This window comes from Cupressus sempervirens, chromosome 6, assembly GCF_028749045.1.
Source record: "Cupressus sempervirens isolate cs-2001-9-10 chromosome 6, ASM2874904v1, whole genome shotgun sequence".
Classification (NCBI taxonomy): domain Eukaryota; kingdom Viridiplantae; phylum Streptophyta; class Pinopsida; order Cupressales; family Cupressaceae; genus Cupressus; species Cupressus sempervirens.
Window position 1 is genome coordinate 26,765,632 of NC_143123.1, and position 21,088 is coordinate 26,786,719.

Below are 21,088 nucleotides of genomic sequence, written 5' to 3' on the forward strand. Positions count from 1 at the left end.
TCTCCATGGCGTCGGTCAGATGGAGATAGGGTAAATCTCTTATACTGAAACTACAACCTCATCTAGCCATTTATACAATGCTAACACTAATCTCTCACACTAGAATGATAACCATTTATATGAAGATTATACAAACCTCCTGCATTGGCAGAATGAGGTTTCATTAATCCATCTTAGTCATTCATAAAGGGATCATCGCAAACCCTACATTGGCACATAGCCATTTAAATAGAGATGAGCGCAGTCCCTACACTGGCACAGTGGGAATATTATCAGTTAACTATTTATATCCAATTAATGTTAATAATATCAAATTTAAATAATCATTTGATATCATTACTTTGAGTTATATGTATATATCTATATCTATCTATCCATATATATGGCACAAAGGACTATGTCATAGGGAGAAAGGGAGTTACATCTGCTGTCAAATAAAATATATAAAGCAAGCAACAGGGGAGCTAGAGGCATATACAGACAGACACAGACACACACATACTACAGTTGAAAAAGAATTGTTCCACCATTTTTATTCCAAGAACACATATGTATATAATTAACAGGATTTGAGTAAAACTGTACACCCATAGACAGTTGGAACCTCTTTTAGAAATCCATTAAGCAATGTCAGAACCGATATAATACATTTTTAACACTAATTCATATCTCTATTTGAGAGCCATAACTTTACAATTCAGATAAGACACTATAAATTTCATAGTAGCTCATGTATCTATTTGTTCAATATATATTATGATATTATCCATAAAATTAAAAGGAATCCAAATAAATTGAGTGATATTTGTTATCAGATATTCAGATTGATCTCATTGTTTCAAAACTTGGATATAATCATATAAGGGTTGTCTTTCTCATCAATTACATTTGACTTAAAGAACAAGCAAGAAAACATTCGCAAATATGATACTGCTATCATCCAAATTCATTTAGAGTATGAGATTAAAGACAATAGTATCGGACAAGGAGAAATAAGTCTCAAACCATAAAGTGTTACACAAGGGAGATTACACTCATCCCACACCCACAACTACATTCTCTGTGCCATTAATGGAACTTCTGCTATATTTCTCCATCCACAAACTCATTTGTTTGATCTTATTTCGCTGCCTTCAGCAAGTCCATGTCAGAATATGATTTGAGCCGCACTGAAGAGCGACTATGCTTTATTGCAATTGCTGATGGGGAACAACGAGGATTTTTTATTGATGAAGCAGAAATATAGAGAAGGTAAAGTTGAGCCATTGAAAACAGTCTATCCAACCATCTGACTAACAGATAATATGATTAGAGAATAATATTAATTCATTTTTTGTTCAATTTTATATTATTTTGTGTATGCCTATTGTGCGGAATTGATATTATAACAGGATTTGCCATTGATTTGACTAATAATTCACTTTTAGCATTGATTTTATTCACAATTTTACATCCTCCATTTATCTTCTAATGTATTGGTATCTGCCATAATGTTTAATATTTTGTTTAAATTGTCAATCACATGCATGTTTGTTCCTTCCATATTTTTGAGTAGCACTTGTAAACTCATTCTTCTCATTTCTGGTATACACTTTCATATCTGAGCAGAGTGTGGAGCAAATAGGGAGCAGAGGTGCTCGGATGAACATAGAAAGCAATCTGCTTCACCTGTATTCAAGTACCGATATTGAGGTAAAGGATAACTGATATAACATTTTATGCTCAATTTTATTTTGAACTGCTTATAATATCCTTGTTTAGGTGTTGTAGGTTATTCAACTTGAACATTGTATATGCTTAGTATAGAGTTTATTGAATATGGATAATTACAGTTTAAAATAAAAAAATTCTTAATCATTGCAATAGTACCAATTCTGTCATGTACACATGGAATTCCTGTATCTAAACTAGTTTCCTTTTCGGTCCTATTTATAGCTAGTTAAGTTTAGATGGGTATAGCTTCTAGATGTTTTTGTCATGTGTGTATGACACTTGGTAGGATAGTTTCTGCATGGATAGATGCGTTCTCCTTTGCCTTAGCTGCCTTCTTCTCACACTTTATATATATATATTGAATTGTCCTGGTTGTATTAGCATTGACGACATATCATTTTGATTTCTTTTTGCTTCTCTCTCGTGGAAGGTTCTTTGGTGTTGTAGAAGATTTTTGTTTGTGGGAAATATTTTTGCCAATGAACATTTAAAAATAAAAAATTGGCTCTCATCTATATAAACTTATAAAGTTTTGTCTTTGACATGTCATGAAGATCTGAATTTTTTCCAGACTTATGGTTGCCATCAATGAATGGTATGGTTAAGCAACAAAGTTGCTTGTGTATGACTTGGAAATCATACACGAGAAGGTTTAGTAAAATGTGATGCATTACACGGAAAAGAAATGACAAGCTCTTTCGTGTTCCATGCCAATTTTTGAAGTGTGAATTTTTGCCTATGTAATCAGCACTGAGTATAAATGACAAAATCTATTTTCAACAATTCATTAGTTAAACTCTATTTAATTTGCTCTCTATATCTCTAAGCTATGGAAATGCTCTTATGTTTTAAAAAAAACATTTTGTCTTGTTTTCTTCAATTTTTTTTTTTACTTTTTAAATTTGAAAATGTGATTTTTCCTTCATTTCTTTCCAATTATTTTTCAGAAGATCTTAAATACTTTTGGAATGCTCTTATGTTTAAAAAAAAAATAGTTTGTCTTGTTTTCTTCAATTTTTTTGTTTACTTTTTTTCGGAATATGTGATTTTTCCTTCATTTCTTCCCAATTTCTTTTCAAAAGGTCTTAATACTTTTGGTTTGCTTATTTTTTCCCCAATCAATATTTACTGCCATGAATATGATATCACTTGACATGGTAGTTTTTTCTCTGCCGTGCAAAGAATGATGATTGAATGATCCTACAACTTGGTCTTGTTCTTGTTTGTGATGCTTAAAGATTCCTTTCTGTTGTGTTCTAACTTATCTTGCATCAAGTTTTTTGAGTGGTATGGCAGAGGATAGCAGGTGATGGTAAGCTGAATAACTATATGAAAAATAGAGAATTTTAAAAAATATAGGGAAATTTCAAATATTCATATGATAACTTTGATAATACAATCTTCACATATATTATAGATTTTTTAATATGCTATTACAGTTGAATTGAGAGCTCACAGGAGAACCAAGCAAATCAACAAAGGGCAAAATTCATTTACTTTCATAATTCATTGTTTATTTAGATATGTTATTTTCATACTATATAAGCAATTAAAAATAAATAAAATGCTTGAAGGCTAAAATTTTGAACCATAAAATGATAATGTCATAGAAAGTATTTTGCTGTGTCCAACTGGCATCAGCTATCATTCCATAAAAATTGGAATCTGATTTGGACTATTTACTACTACAAGAGGATACCTCATCCAATGTAACTGTAACCAAACCCTTTTGTGTGACCTTAACAATTTGTGTTTTGTATTTCGGATCAATATCTCATCATAATGTTGTGGTCGCTTCAATAATGAGGATAACAGATCCCCCTGCATGGCCTCTTGAAGCCTTCTGGACAGCCATTCAACAATAATGAGTATTTTGGGCTTTCTCTACCCGAAAAAATCCAATCGAGCCAAGTTCTATAAAAACTAAAGGTCTCCATCACTTTCAACAAAAATCTCCAATCTACTAGATCATATGCCTCATATCTAGTTTAATTAACATCCCTGGTTTACTAGATTTTTGAAGAGAGTGCAGGACTTTTTGAATATTTGTATATTACTTGTGGTTGTCTCATATAATTTTGTTTTTGGTGTCTTTAAAATTAATAAGTAGTGAGTTATAATTTTTAAACTAGCCTTGGTGTGTTTCGAAAATTTGCTTTCCTTGCATTTCTTAGTCTTATATTTATTTTTATTCCTCAAGCATGTATGATGGGATAAGTGCATTGTTTCATTAGGATAACATAGAGATCTATACACATAAATCTCACCCATCTTTTCTATTTGAAGGATATTTTGGATAAGGTTCAGAAGCTCCGCCCAAGAGCTGTGATAGTGGATTCAATCCAGACAGTTTACCTGAGAGAAATAACAGGGAGTGCGGGTAGTGTTTCACAGGTTTTCTTTTCTGATATTGCTTCCTTTTAATTCAAAATTTAATAATAGTGGGTATTGCATTTATATTGAACTGCTTATGGTAGTTGTATGAAATTTCAATATGAGAAATAGTACATGCACAAGTCTGAAAAGTAACTTTCTTTTGTTGAGATATTAACTCTGTTGAAAATTGTTGCAATATAATTTTATTGTTAAGTAAGATAGTTATTTGCACCTATTTTGCAGAATTCAAAGTGTCACTCACCCACTTCTCCTTCCCCTTCTGCCTAATCTTGGGTAGCTGTTCCATGAGGTGGGTTTTGCTAAAATATTTCAGCAGGCACTGTTGAGAATTTTTAGCAGTGTTTCACAAACAAGTCTTCCTTTAGATTTTATTTTAGTGGAAATGCCAAAAATTTAGGATGCCTAGGGTTCCATGATTTTTTAACAACAACGAATGTTAAAAAAAACTGAGCTGAAATAGCTTTTAGCAACAACTAATATCAAAAGTTATAGATACATTACATGTGGTAAATCCATAGTAACATGGGGATGTGTCCAACACAAACCACCCCCCCACCCCAAATTTGTCCCACTTCCCGGAGACTTCAATGCACCGGGGACTTGGGGACTCCATCCCCCGTTCCCAGCAGTGCTGCCAGATTCCGCCACCTCCACCAAGGATGGGGGACATCCTGATGTTGACTATTTATGTTTAATGTTCAATGTTCCAATTCAATACAGTGTTCAAGTATATGCTCTTTTACATTTATATCTTATATTGCAATACATATTTTCATAACTAACATTTTAAGTACCATATGCACATATATATACCCCCCCTCTTGTCCCTCACCGCTGTCCCCCCACCGTCTCCAAATTAAGGCCCCTCTGTCCCCCTGTCCTAGAAACTTGTCCCCCTGTTCCGTCGTTCCCCTGTCTCCTAGGGCGGTGTAACTATGGGTAAATTTCATTAAAGGAAACTTCCTGCACAACTTTAATGGCACCTGCTGAAATCTGGGATCTAAAAAGTTGAGTCTCCTACATTCAAAGGTATGATTTCACTTTATGCTATAATGGATTTTTCCTCTTCTAATGGGACTTACTCCATACAAATAGATCTTGAAGCCTTGTATGTGTCTTCTTTCTTAGCTGAGTGTTACGACGAGTCAATGTACTCACTATAATACATTAATATTATAATCTGTGAATCATGCCATCTCTTACGCTCACCATTTATAGCTATTGTGTATTAACTAAAGCACTGTACAAACTTCCTTTTTATCTACAAGGTGTCTCTTGTTTGTTACAATTATCTATGTATGTGATTGAATTTTTTTTTGGTTTGTTTAAATGGTTTATTAATTATTATTAGCCAGGATTATGCCTTGCCTGAACTAGGTGTGGTTACAATTAGGAGCGACCTGCTCAAGAGACATGACATTAGTAAGAACCTATTAACAGGTTTTGAAGGAAACAAACTTGACGAAGGTCCTGAAATAGATCAAGCAATACATTTCCTATCAGCTCCTCCTTTAGCCTTAGATAGGATGATCATGTCCATGATTCTTTGCTTGATTTCTTTTCTCTCTTCCCCCTTACCTTTTGCCAGTCATTGTCCATCGTATTAATCTTGTGCTAGTCAGTTGATTTATCATGTGAAGTCATCTCTACCATCGTGCCACACTCAACCTGTACCTCCTGGTGCTTCAAGATTAAATTCTCCCCCTTGTTCTTGTGATTGTGTAGGTGTTTTTTTCTCTGAACATTTTGGAGTTGTAATGCCATTCTGATGCTGCAACACCAAACCACAACCAACATTAACAGCGTAGATGCTGTTTGCCATAGGTCCATCCTTCAAAGTCAAAACCCCAACTTGGGTCTAAGCTTGGGCCTCAAGAGTATGCGGTTGCTATCCTTTACTTAAAGCCCGAGAATAACTCTTGTTCTTCTCTTCCATCTTTTGTACCTTCTTCTCCAACGAATAATGAAGGGCTGAGACATCCTTCCATCGTGTTGCTGTTTTATCCCTGTTGCTAAACAGATTTGTTCTTCTTTGATTATGACTCTTGAATGCCCAAATTAGGAACAATATCTGATTACAACAGTTGAAAAGCCGTTTATGAGTAGATTGGCTTTTGTCTGAATTGATAGGTACAGCTCCCAATGGTAGATTTGCAATGAATTGTGTTTTGTTTCTAAAACTAAACAGGGGTATGTTCTTAACCCGAGAACAAGAGAGGTCAACCACGCCAGACCTAAAGAGAATCCAACTCAGGCAAAAAGGATTTCTGAAGAATTGATTAAGTTTATGAACCCACACATCTTATGAACTCATAAAGCTTAATAGTATGTTTAGCAATACTGAACTTAGTTAATTTTAATCTGAACTACAGTTAGCTTAAGGGGAAAAATGCTTGAAAGATCTCTCTTTAAACATGCAGTGACACTACCTATCACATCAATTCGCTGCTTGAAAGCAAAGAAGCGAAACTCTATTCTTTCCTTGCCTCAATCCAGACAAAAAGAGAAAGCATAAAACTATAACTAACAGAAATGGAACAAAAAATAATTGATATCAAAATACCATTCAGTTGTCTCTGCAACATCAAGTATTTCACACCAAAAATTTGCCGACCTTTTATTAATCTTTCAATCTCATAAATATATGATTTTGAGATGACCGTTACAATGGAAGTTCAATCGGTTCATCTTCTCAAAAATGAGACAAATGGCAAGGCACTAATTTGTCATATTACAATAATTACATAAGAAAACAAAAAAGGGGGGCAAAATGTAAATCATTTCGACTTCTTCCCTTTTCCTACTTTCGCTCTATAGGCTTTAGTGGCAACTATGATTGGGATAAGTTCCTCATGCTTAGGCACGTGTATGTTGGTTTATCTCAAGAGCCATTTGGAATGTTCTCTGGCCAACTCCTTCACAACATTCAATTGATTTGGTAGCTCGTCTGCGGCCACGTGTATGCATGGTCTTCTTCACTTTATCCTCTGTTTCTTTAAGCCCTTTCTCTGTCGACAAGATCATTTTTGTCTTGAATTGCATGCTCTGGAGCCACTCGAATAGATGTTCGTCTCCCTTTGGCAAGATTTTTGCTTCAACTTCTTCTTTTGCCTTCATCTGAATGATCATCTTCAGAAGGGAGATGCAATCATCGCACTTCGTCCTTTCTTTGGCTAGAGTATTGCTATTTGATAAGATGTTATCCTTCTCTGTTTCCAATCGTAGGATAACATTACCAATTTGTTCTATAATAGCAGCTCCTAATTTGAGCTTCTCAATCCATTCCTTACCAATCTGGCCAAAATGCCTATCTTCTTGAAGTTGAGAGATGAGGGCCTGAACCTTAGCAGTAGTAGGATTTTTGGTTATTGATACTCCAGAGATAACGGCCAATGGAGTAACCAACTATCTGATGAACCTATTCAATTCTTCTATTTCAGCCTTCATTTTGGTCTTTGACAACTTCAGACTTTCTAATTGTCCCTCAATCACCTCGTTGGTTGACTTCCACAAGCCAACTTTGATGTCATATCTTCAATCCTTCCTCCTTTGTTGGGCTTGGCTATCTCCATTGTCAGGTGCCCTGTTTCTGGATTTTGCCCAAGTATAGACAAGGTTTTTTGCTTCTTAACCCTTGCTAGTGCAGATCCAAAACGAATTGCAGGGGATACAGTGTCTTTGGTGGAAGTGCTTTCATCTTTCCTTTTCCTCTTTCTTTCCAGAGTATCCTCCAACCAAGAATCAGTTCCTATCACTTTGGAGGTCATCCCAATTGATTCTATACTAAACATCTTCTTCTTAGCTGGAGTGATTGTCATAGCAGTCGAAGAGAAGGGATTCTTCGAATCTCGAGAGATGAGCTTAGAAGAGCTTTGGCCTTTATCTACTTCTGGAGTTTTGTTCATTGCCTCATCAGACTTAGTAGATTCACTACTATTGCTCTTTCCATCTCCCAAATTTACTATCTGTATTGTAGAGCCACTTGGTTGCAGAAGTGTAGCACTTGCTGGCAGAACGGGGCTATGATGAGGAGAGGGAACTGGAGTAGCATGTGGAGAAGGAACTGGAGAAACGTGAGGAGATGGAACTGGTGTGACATGGGGGGATGGAACTGGGGCAGTAGCACTATCCTTTGGCTCTTCTGTCTTCTTTTCTTCAGCACCAATTTGGGTTCCAATGACTAGGAGGGAGTCATCATGACAAGTCTTGGCTATGGGAATGTTCTTGTCTGGAGGTTGATCACCTCCTCTCGAAGGTTGAGATGGTCCTTGAGTGGTAGCTATTGTTACGCTTGGTGTAGCACTTTGGGAGGAAGAAGGCATTGCAGTTGCTAGGGAGGCTTGAGTGGCTCTCCTCTTGGTCGTCCATTCAACCCACTTCCTAGTTCTCTTGATGATTTTGGCCATCATAACATCTAAATCCTCCTCAACATCTTCATAAGGCTCTAAATTGATAGGAATGCCTCTTAACTTAGTTAAATATGTATTACCATACATATTTTGTCCATCATCCTCCAATCCTTCTACATTGAAGTTGATACCATATGTTTTAATTTGCTCCACTATCAGCCTGGTGAAAGCACGATCTCTGCTTTCAAGTTCATCTTTATAGTCCGCCCAATAGTCTTCAATAGTGGTAATGTGTTTGATCACACTTCCAATCTGCAACACATCCCTCGCATATCCATTCGGGTCAAACATAGGTCTCACGACCTCATACGCCTCCAATTTGTATTTCATCTCGAACACCTTGAGCATATTCTTTGCATCGGAGCGGGACTCACAACTGTAAGCTCCAATTCTCATAGGGAATTCATACCCTTTCTTCTTCAAGCTTTCGCTTAGCACATTCACCTGCATCGCTTGCCTCACGATCTCTATTAGCACGATAATGTCATTCGGGTACCTGGGCAACTTCAAGGGGAATCCATCGAAAGCTGCAAGATGCAAATATGAGAAGGATGAGAACTTGATAAAATAATTCCCGAATTGACTAATTGCCACCATTGCCTCTGGGGGCATCCTTGGAGTTCCTTGCAAATTCTCATTGTAAACGCGTCATTAACCTTGGCATATTCTGCATAACTGTTGTGCAATTGCAAACATGGATAGAATTCATAACATTTCACATCATTAGGAAAGTTTTCTATTCTTGGAAGGCCCGACCACAACTATAGAGATGCTAGCATATAATCAGAAAGGAAGACATATAAAAGGTGTTGTAAAACTTCGCGGTGCTAAGAGCTCTGGATAGATGCTCACTTACCTGATGGACCCAATCAATATATTGTGTATTTGAATAGATAATTTGTACCAGAAAGAAATATTGTTCAACAAAATTGAGAGCCTCTACCTCACCTTTCAATTTGTGCAGGAGAACTAGAATTTCTACAATCTCAGGCTTCGGATCAGTACCAAATAGATTTTTGGGAACCTTACTCTTGGCGCCCCGCGGCTTTTGAAACCAGGATCGCATGATTTCTTTCCTCCACACCATCTTCTTCAAGGAGAACTTAGAGACTGCTGCTCCTACTATCAATTCCGAAAACTCCTCCCGTTTTGGGACTCGAAGGCAATTCACCACAGTTTGCCTATTAATGGAGATTAGAACTGTATGATCAGGTAGCAGAATTTATTTGGTATGCGGATTGTAGTGATTTATGCATTCATAAATCAATTTTGGAGCTTGGACTACCACCGAAAACCAACTACCTCCACTAGTCCACTTCCTCAGAGCTTCTCAGTTATAGGATGAATCGACCTTGACCTCAGCCTCCTTTGGAAATCTTGCATATCATAAAAACAGAGTGAGGTATCTGTGAAGTTTTGCAATGTGGACTTAATCCCATTTAGCCCATCAAATCCTGCAAATCTGGTTGCCATTTTGTTTGAGAAAAAAGTAAATTGAAACTTTGAATTTGGATGAGGCATGGAGGATTGAATTCGCAAGCACAGGAAATTTGAAAACGTTGTGCAATTTAACAGCATAACAGTTCAAGAAAAAGCGGTAGTTTGAAAAACTATTATGTTTCCCTCTATATAGAAATCCTAATTCATCCGGTAATCTTCAGGATCCGTGACACACGAATGAATTAAAGGATAGATCCGTTGAATTAGTAAATGCGGGAGCCTCTAATGGACATTTTGGTGTCTTTTCACTGTTTTCGTTGGCCCAATGGTAACTTTCCTTCCCTTTCATATTTACCTTTCCATTTTCCATTTAGTTTCGGAGAATTAAGAATAGAGTACTTCGTAATGAAATTACTGCCTAGCCAGATTTTGTCCAGTATACCTTTCCAAGAGCTGTTAGATTGTTTCCATTAATATCTTAAGATGCCTCATGTCTAATTTGTGAGCCCAATCTGCTTAAAAAGTTGATTTCTTTGTGAATGCGAAAAATTGCCCTCATGGGTTAAAAACCCGTCGAGGAGAAGGCGAATTTGGTTTTTCGCCTAGGGTTTATTTTACGCTTTTACCTTTTGAGTTAATATTTACTCTGGGTTCGGAAAATCTCGAAAGGACTACGAAAGTCGAAGGGGGGCCCACTTCTTTGCCTTTTTCCTTCACAATTGCTCTTTGCAGGAAAACGGACTTCATGGGTTGAAAGCTCATCGAGAAGTCATTTTTGGATTTTCTGCTAAGAATGATTTTGAGCATCATGATGAATCCCAAATGTTTCCCAAGGTAGAAAACTGTAATGAAAATGCAAATTCTCCATAAAGCAGCTCATTATTTTCTTACCTCAATGCGTAAGCCTTATTTATTAATCTTTGTGGGGAATCACCTTCATGGGTTGGAAACCCGCCGAGGAGAAGGCGATGCTCAATTTCCCACAAGCTTCATTCTTTCACAGGAAAAGCATGATAAGCCATGAACAAGTTCAGCTTTGTGAATAGGTTTACGAATTGCAAGAGTCTCCATTGAATTAGGTACTAAGCTATCCGTAGACTCACAACATCAAGGAAGACCCACCCGGCCAAAAAAAATGTGGGAGAAGGGAAAGGTGGAAAATCCGATGAAGACTCTGTTCACCTAAAGGGAAAAGCTAGACCAAGACATACCTAGACCAAACTAAGACATAAAAATTTCCACTTTTGCAAAAAGGATACACAATGAAAAGTGGGGCAATAATCCCCTCTATCATTAGCACATTAGGAAGCCATATGCCATATCAAAAGACGCTTTTACATCTAAAAGGTATTCCTTCCTAATCTAATGGTTGCACCCAAGATCTCTTTACAAATTTAATCAAATTTTATTATGTTAGATCCTTCGTTACCAGATTCGTTGCCGACTGCTCGGATTTGTGTCTTGGTCCACACGGGTCTGGATTCGTGTTTGGGTTCGTTGTGGGTTTGGGTAGGGTCCTTATTTCGGACTATGGGTTTGCCCGAGTTCATGCTGGAGCGAACTTGGGCGAATCCACAGTGAACCTATGACGAACTCGGGAGGACCTGGGGGAGTAGGGTCGAAAATGTGAAATAAAACAAATTTAAAGAGTTTTTTAAAATATGTTTTTTATGTAACCCTAAAAGGATTTTAATAAAGATTATTTCACTCATCTAATCTGTCATCTTGAGGTAGAGGAGGATGGTATAGTGGCATCTGGGACTAGTGGAACCAATTTGGGCTCCAATAATGAGGATCTAGATATAGTTGCAGCCGGGGATGAAGCCATTGATCCCTCATTGTTTGATGAGCCATTTGATCCTTGAAGGGCATTTGATATTAAGATCATTGATAAACTACTAAACACTTGTCATTTATCATTATGTTTCAAACTTTATTATTTGATGAACTAGTTTATGTTTTGCAATTTCATTTTGCAATTTAGTAATAAATGTATGATTTTCTTTACAATTATGAAGATAGATTAATGAGCGAGTATTTAATGTTTGTTGTTGACATTTGGCATTGATCAATGATCAAGGAACATGCATTCATATTGTGAAATGACTTAGTTTTGCAATTATGCACATTTCACTTATTTTTTTGTATAGATAATGGATACATACTTACATGCTAAGTCACAAGGTTCGAGTTCAAGTTCGAGTTCGACAACCATGAAGTTCGGAAAAAGTTCGGGAAGGCAAAAAATTTGAAAAAAATTCGACAATAAATTCGACTTATATAATTTTCAAAAAAATATAAATATATAACCCTGATTCCTAACCATGGGAGAGTTCAACTTTGTAGAGATGATTATAGACTATGATATTTTTTTTACTTTTCGTTGCAAATAAAAAGAATTAAAATAAAAGAATAATAATATTTTTATCTAATCTTTACTATTAAAATAAAATTGTGAATATTACAAAATAAAAATAAAAATAATATTGTAATAATAAATTAATTAATAATCGTAAATAAGTATGCAAAATATTAATATCTTATTGATGATAAATAAATAAATAGCATAAATTATACACAAAACATAAATATTTTTGTACATAAAATAAATACACATACAAATGTTTTACTGGTAATACAGGAATAATAAACATAAAATTTATTATCATAATCTTTTTTTATGGGTATTTATTGTCATAATCTATATAATATTAAAACATAATAATAAAAATAACAATGAGTATTGTAATCTTTTTAAACTTTCCAACCACAATAAATAAATACAAATGTTATTGAAGTGAGACCATTAGGCGCAAATGGCCGTCGCGGATGACACAATATCTGTAAACAGGGAGCGAATGGAGCAAACAAAGTGTAAAGCAAACGCAAACAGAAATGGAATGGACGAATGGCAGGAGATTGGAGTAGACGAATGACAGGAGGTTAGAGTAGACAAGCACCATCAGACACGACCCTCGAACAACATTGGAATATTCAACAACGGCACTGTGATATTCAAACAATCATTTTTTCCCTAATCGAGCTTCATATACGCAGGTGAAGGTCATTGTTTTAGAAGCTTTTTTTGCCCAAAAACCCCAAAACAACTTCACACGAATTTAAACGAATTTTTTTCATTTTTTACAGATTCGTCGAATTTCGAACCTGAAGCTGAAAGTTCGGCGAACCTTGTGACTAAGCTTACAGGCATGCATGCATGCATACATACATACATACAGTCACGAACTCACCCACGAATCCAAACGGAAAATTTGGTTTTTGTCGAACCCATTAACCTGAACTCGAACCCAAATTTGTCCCTAAACTCGAATTGACAACTTAGGTTAGATCCTTATCCACATCGAATTTAATCAAAATCCAAGATAACATTGTGTGCAAATGATTATAGTAGTCCTATTGTCTAAACATTATTGGCTCTCAAGGAATGTAAAGACAAATATAGTGACATTTTTTGTATTGCAATTTGATTGTCACTTTGACATTCTAGAGTCAAGCCAACACGGAGGGAGTGCTTGGATCGGGAGATGGAAAAGACTTATTTAATAAATACACTATAATCTCGTTCACCAACCTTAGATTGGGGAATATTTATATTGCAAATATATATTGAAGTGGATATATTGTGGGCGAAACATCTATAGTGTTTTCGTGGATTCATCTGACTCTTTATCCATTAGTACAAAATCATTGCAGCTCAGTTATGTGAACATACTATATGCTCGATATATTTCTATTATGCATTAAGCTTCCATTATGAGATCTTGATGATTGTCTTGCTGTTCTATAGGTTTATTATATGAATGATGCATGTAAGATTAATGAACTTTTTGGCCTAGTTCCTTTAATGAACTTCTTATTGTATGTATTATTTTTACATATAATTAAACTGTAAGGATTAATTATATAATTATTCATTTATTTTTTAATATTTTAATATTATTATTTATTTGTTAAATTCTCTTAGAAAGGAGACATCACAAGGATTCCCACACCCTTTAATAGTAACCCTAAACCTAAATTAGCCATTTAAACAACTAAAATCGAAACAAAAACTTATTTTGCTATCTTTCATATTGTGAAAAGGGAAATAGGTTTAAAGTTCAAAACTGTATCCCACCTTTGTTTTTCCTTGGCCGCAATTTTTTAATAAAATACCAATGCTGCCATATTTTGTAGAATAAGGGCCATGTGTTTGTTTATAAAATGTGTTGCATTTTTAATACCAAATCTCTAGGATTATGCATCAAAATGCCGTGCTTTTATTCTTGGTCACACTCGATCACCAATAAAGCTATGATTTTCATTTAAAAAACCTAGACAAGAATGCACAAATTTGGGTCATAATTTGCATAAAGAAATGATGTGTAGTTTCCTTGCCAAAAACCTAGCAATTAGTCCGCGAAGATGTTTCCCATTTCCTTTACTTCCATATCCATTACCATTTTGAGATAATTATTATTCACTAATTTTTTATCTTATAAAATTTTTCATTGTTAAATGCTCTTTTAGAAAGGGAACATCAAAAGGACCGTTACGCCCTTTCATAGTAACTGTAAACTTGGAAAAGCCATTCAAACAACTAAAAAGAAAAGGAAATTAAATCTTTCTATCTTGCATATTGTGAAAAAGAAAATAATTTTAAAGCTCAAAACTATATCCTGCCTTTATTTTTCCTTGGCCACAAACTTTTAATAAAATATTGATGTTTCCATATTTAGTAAAATGGGGGCCATGAGTTTGTTTTTAAAATCTGTTGGATTTTCGTAGAAAATCTTTTTATATTTTGCATCAACATAGTTGTGCTTTTAAAATTCGTGGTCATACACAATCAATATTATTGGTATGGTTTTCATTTGAAAAACCCAGACAAATTTGCAGAAAATTGGCTCATAATTTGCATAAGAATTTATCCACAATTTTCCTTGCAAAAAATCTAGCAATTAGTTAGCAAAGATGAACCCCATTTCCAATAATTCCATAGTCCAATGCCATTTTCAGAAGTGAAATAGAATACATTATTTTAATATTCTATGAGATAATAGGATACAATATTATAATGACCAACACCTCCTTATATAGAGTTCAGAGGATGAAACTAAAAATAGCAAACTCACTTATGTCATTGAGGTGATTTTATTAGTAATGTATGTCTTATGTTCCAGTATTAATAGTGTTGCATTCTAGGGCCCCAACATGAAATGGTAACTCTAAAAACATAAAAAATCTTCTTACAATTATGACTTGCATAATCAACCAAGGGGTTTAACATGCAAAAAATAATTGTGAACACCAAAGCAATTGAACCACTAAAATATAATGCTAGACATGCAAGCAAACCGCATGATTAAGCGAGGGTTGAACCATCTAAAGTTGCTACACGAGATCTGGTAGATACTTCAAAATTCAAATGGTTTCTGAAAGGATTACCTGTTTGCACATTACCAACCACCATAGCTAATCTCAGTTTTACCTACACATCGCTAGTTGAGTCCTCCACACCAATAAAGTACACCCCATTAATAATTTAATCCCCTTAGCAACTCGAACCAATTTTCCTCTCTCAAGCTATGAAAGCTTTCACGCATTTGACATTTTAAAAGTACCTTTGTAATAGTACAGGAACAAATGCTTGACCACTGTATGAATATATTAACAAAAGGTGGTGAGAGTTGCGTGGTGCATGTTGCCATCCTACAACTTTGTATATATTATATCTAGGTCAATACCCTCATGGCCAATATCCTTGGTCTTGTTCTCAACTAGGTCCTTACGTTCAATTGCTTTCGCAAGATCATTGCTAGTTATAGTGGTATTCTCTTGGATGAGTAGATGGAAGTCAACTCTAGTCAAACCTCTTTTGTCAATAGATGTTTAATTAACCTTTTGGAGAAATTAACAATGATCGTGACATGAGACTGAAGGGAACCTTTGTTTTCCAAATCATCCTTATTGAGGATTCTCTTTAGCTAAGTGAGAAGGATGGAACTATAGCATTTAAGTATGTCCTTCAAACAATGATGTCAAACATGGCACCAACCTCTTCTAAGCCACAATTGACAAGCCACCATGCACTTGAAAATCAAGGCACCTAACACTTAAAACAGAAATAGAGCTATAAGCTAGAAAAATTTCTTGCACGACCATGTGATGTCCCCTTTTTGGGTCGGTCATGATTGACATGTATTTAATCAATCATGCTATATATGTCTTAAGAATATATCCTTATTAATGTTTCCAATTACGTTGGATGATTATTTTGTTTAGGGTTGGATGGTATAACTATTATCCAAGTTGCGTAGACCTAACTATGGACTCCCTCAAAGTTTACAGGTCCAATTGCATATCACAAAAGCCTACAAAATGCTGACCTCTACCTTATCTCGGGACAAAGATCTATTGCATAGAATTTACACAAGCCTCTACTTGGAAAACACCTTAGTCCTCCTTTCTTAGCTAATTAGTAGTAGGATCAAAATATAAATACAAATATATTTGTAATTTCGCTATTATAGTTGCTATTACAATCTCATTATATTAAATGATATTAATGCTACAATAGTTATACTTATCGATATGTGATCAATACTCATATATATCTTTGAATCATATTAGATTATTTATTTCCTCCTCCTTTTGAAGAAATCTCATTGTATTTCTTTTCTCCTTTATAATCATAATCAATTCAAAAAGTCACACCACTTCATAATTACAATCCACATGAAAAGTCACAATACTTCATAGTTACAATGCTTTTGAAAAGTAACAACCCTTTATAATCATAATCCTTTCAAAAGTCAGAATACATTATAATTACAACATTTTTGAAGAGTCACAACCATTCATAGTTATGACTCTTTGAAAGAGTCACATCCTTTCAGTATCATTAATATCTTTTGAAAAAGTGACTTATTTTCTTCACATTACTTTCCTCTTCCATTTTCCCTTTTTCACTTCACTCTTTTGCTCCTCTTCCTTCTCTCTTTTTGAAATGAACTCTCCTCTTATTTTCTTCACATTACTTTCCTCTTCCATTTTCCCTTTTTCACTTCACTCTTTTGCTCCTCTTCCTTCTCTCTTTTTGAAATGAACTCTCCTCTCTTTTATATCTTATTATGGAGGAGTCGTGTATAGTTATTACATATCTCGACTTTTCATTAGATTTAGCTAACTTTTATTATTTTATATTATTATTTATTTACTTACTTTCTACAATATTATTTCTTTGTAGTCAATTTTATTTATTTATAGATCTTATTTTATTGATAATAGATTATATTATTATTTTTTATTATATATATATATATTAATACAAATTGTAATATATGATTTTTTTATCATTATTTATTTAATAACAATATCTTATTTAATTATTATTAAATTTGTATCTTCAAATGGGGACATGTCAAACCACAACACAGCCTTCATTGGAAATGTACAAGTCAGTGAAAGGGTACAACCCATCAAAAGATGTTCTCATCAAACAGAATGAATCATAAAATAATAAATACTGCCCAATATTCCACAACATACAAAGACAAGATACTTCATCATTAAAGGGCAAGAAATATCAAAAGGGTTGTCAAATCAAGATCTATTTTAGTGAACAGGTCTGCTACCTTTTGTGTACAAAAACAATGAGAAAATGAGATACCCTCAAAATTCTAAAAATACCAATTCTCTTCTCTAGAGGACAGATGAGCTTCCAATTCTGTCAAGTCTCTTTCCTTAGGATATTAATAATCTTCCTGGGCCCCCCTTCCACGACAAGCTTCTTTCACCCCTCAAAACATGCAGGCAAAACAACTACAATTAAGTCATTACATTTCCTATTCTTGCTGGTCCTATGAACCAACAAGAGGGAGCATCCTTTAATAAAGACATAACACAAATTGCATTTTAAATAATCCACTTTTGGTGGCCTCAAGTTTATATGAGATACTCCATCAAAGTTCAATTTCCAAAAGTTGAGTTGAGGTGCTTTCTAATCATGCAAGGACACTATTTTCCCTCTTCCCCAATAACCTATTAATAGCATTTGATGCCACATTGTTGTTCACAACACAAGTGATATTTTTGATACCCATGCACATTATTACCTCTAACATAGAACAAAAACAAATTAAAAAAATGCTTGCAGACACCATGAAAGCTATTTTACAGCTTCCAGTTTGGAGGTCAATGAGGTTTCTTTTTTGGTGTGAGTATAGAATAAATTCTGTCCTGGCCCATAGCTTTATGATCTGGTTGTAATAAGAAAGTTAGATTTAAATTCAGTCAGATGTAAAACAAGGAACACCAAATTGTGTTTTACAGATAAAATCTTAGGGATATTTCTCTTTTTCCAGTAAATGGGGCAGAACATAGTTTTTAGGACACATCATGTGACAAAAATTCTTCTCTTTTCCATTACAAACTGTCATTAATGATAAGGGAAGCTTCTTGAAGACACTGTAGGAACATTTATGCAATATACTAAATAGAAATAATCTTCAACTTTTTTGAGATTTGATTATCTGATCAGCATCAGGTAAATTTGATATACATTGTGCAATCTTTGTTTTGTGATGTCTTTATCTGTGTTCACCTTGTAGGCTACATTTCAAAATCATATTGTGGAGGGGTATATTACTTCCAAACAGTTTAATACTTATTCAATATTATAAATATATGATGGCGTTCTACTAGTTCTTTTTCTACAATTGCTTATAAGTGCAAACCTGTGTACAGCAGATGTGTACTTGAACGAGTGTAATTGTGTCATATTTTTTAAGTGTACAATATTGTTTCTGATTTTTATTTTTTTTGGATCTATTAGGTAAAAGAATGTGCAACAGCTCTGTTACGGTTTGCAAAGAGCATACATATTCCAATATTTTTAGTAAGTTTCATAATTTAGTTTCTTTTTGGTGAATGCATAATTTAGTAGAAAGTAAGAAGAATACTTTACCTCAGAACTTAAAGTGTAATTTTAGTTGATGTAAAAAGAAGCTTATGATATAAAACATACCTTTATGTTATTATTATGTGCATTGGTTTTTGGTTGAGGTGATGTGAAATATTCCACTAGATCTGTATATCAGTTGCTATTAATGAAGCCAAAATATACAAACTAGAATACACAAATTGTATTTAGTTAACAAAAATTTACTTATAAGATTAACCCAGACATTTGCATTAAATCTACTCAATGTCAACAGTTCGATGGCTTCTTTTTTATTGTCAATTATTGCCTTCTGTATATAAAAGTACTGATCATATACTGCTAGGCAACTATACAGAAAATAACGAGATTGCTCCGTTGTTTGGTAAAATATAAATATCCATCCTTGTTTCCCCCATTTTTACAGTAACATCAAGTTGTTTCACATGGGATATGTTTTGTTCAATAAAAATGTTAACATGTATTAATTAGCTGTAAATTTACCTGTTTATGCCATGGTAATATCTTATATATCTTAAGATTTTCTATTACCGATTTTCAGACTCAAATCCAGGAGGCCTAAAATATTTCATCAGACTGTTGAACATGAAATTAAAGACATCTGATAGAGGTTTAATGGGCTTACTGGGATCGATATAAAAACTAACTATTTGAGCTACCACTTCAAGGAATTAGATTAATCTTGTAAAACTTGTCAATGCCACTAGGCCGATTTCTATGTTTCAAAACTATATTTCTTCTAAGTGAATTTCAATTTAGATTGAATTGGCTCTCATCTTTCCTATCCAGATTATGATCCTGCAAATGACAATGGAATTATAAATTTTTTCTCCCCTCATCATTGTCATCATGTTTGATGGTGGTCATGGACTGCCAGGGCAGCACTGAGCAATGTCAAGATCTAAGTTTATCATTTACATGGATGGTCACCTACATGAACAGCAGACCTGTCAGACTAATAGATTCTCATCATTCATGCCCTGAGAACTGTCATTGACATTTTCTTAATGGGTTTAGAAATGTAGGGATAGATTGTACTGTTAATGACAGAAAATTCTGCTTTAAGGGACAGCCTTGCATTGCCATCAATGTTATCTTTTTTTAAAATCTAAGGCCAGCATTCTAGGCTGAGACTTGAAATTTTGACATTTTGAGCCCTATATGTCTTTGTACAAATTGAACAAAGTTGTCTGCAGGGCTTTATTTGCTCCTACGATATCCCTAATATGGCCCTTCAGAGAATGAAATTCTTTCTCTTAGGCACATTTTCACTGGCAGTGTCTAAGCTTACAATCTCCCTTTGACTTATAATTTCCAAAGTAAATCTTTTGCCAATTCACTGAAAGTAACAAACCCTCCAAAAGTTTTTTGGGAGTATGAAGGATAATTGTAAAATCTAGCTTTAGAAAGTTGGACTGCTTTACTGGGGCTGGGAGTTTGATGATGTGGTTGTATTGTCTTGCAGAATTCCTGCCATCATTGAAGCTGTTTTCTTCCATTTCATTCTTGGTCCCATAGTCATGTTGAGTTCATCAAACTTCTTGTCAAATATAACTCTCTCACTACCTTCTTAAGCACCTAAGTAGTGTGCCCTTGTGCTTTGTTGTCTTTTTCTAAATGAAGACAGGAAGAGCCCTTAGCCATATACCTACAGAATCTTAAGGAGCTGTTAGAATTTTCATTTTTTTAAGAGAATAGTAAAGATCAAACCAGGATAGAGTACTGTTCAATGACGGTGGTTATTTGAGTTCGCTGATATAGTGGGAGATTTGTTGTGTTTAATGTCCCTTTTAGAATAAGATTTAATAAATTTTTTTTTTGATAGGTAATCGGCCGAAGCCTATAGATAATTAATCATTTATTTATCATTATTGTTAAGATCAAAGAAACATGAATCGGAATCGGATCGGAATCGGCAAGGCCGAATCGAATCGTGAATCGGCAATGAATCGGCGATGAATCGGCAAATTTGAAAAAACCCTTTAAATTTAAAGATTTTAACAATTTAAAACTTATTTCATGCACCCTTTATTGAATATAATTTAAGCACACTATAACATCATCAAATAGAAGTTAAAACTTAACATACATAAACATGGAACATAAAATCCATCACATACGTAACTATGTTATCTAATGTAAATTGTAGGCTAGCTGAAGTAAATAG

General features: G+C 34.5%; 1 protein-coding gene across 4 annotated transcripts in view; it reads left to right on the forward strand.

Moving 5' to 3' along the window:
* The window catches only part of LOC149550912 (DNA repair protein RadA-like protein), a 168,983-nt gene that overhangs the window by 58,177 nt on the left and 89,718 nt on the right, over positions 1-21,088 (forward strand). For 3 of the 4 annotated variants that reach the window (XR_016352635.1, XM_089786478.1, XM_089786480.1), the window contains exons 5-7: positions 1,609-1,692; positions 4,000-4,107; positions 18,796-18,858. Coding sequence is in view for 3 of the 4 variants with exons in the window: in XM_089786478.1 (XP_089642604.1) it covers positions 1,609-1,692; positions 4,000-4,107; positions 18,796-18,858 (255 nt within the window). In the remaining variant the exon portion in view is untranslated. The remainder of the gene's footprint in view (positions 1-1,608; positions 1,693-3,999; positions 4,108-18,795; positions 18,859-21,088) is intronic. The other variant, XM_089786479.1, reaches the window with a different exon arrangement.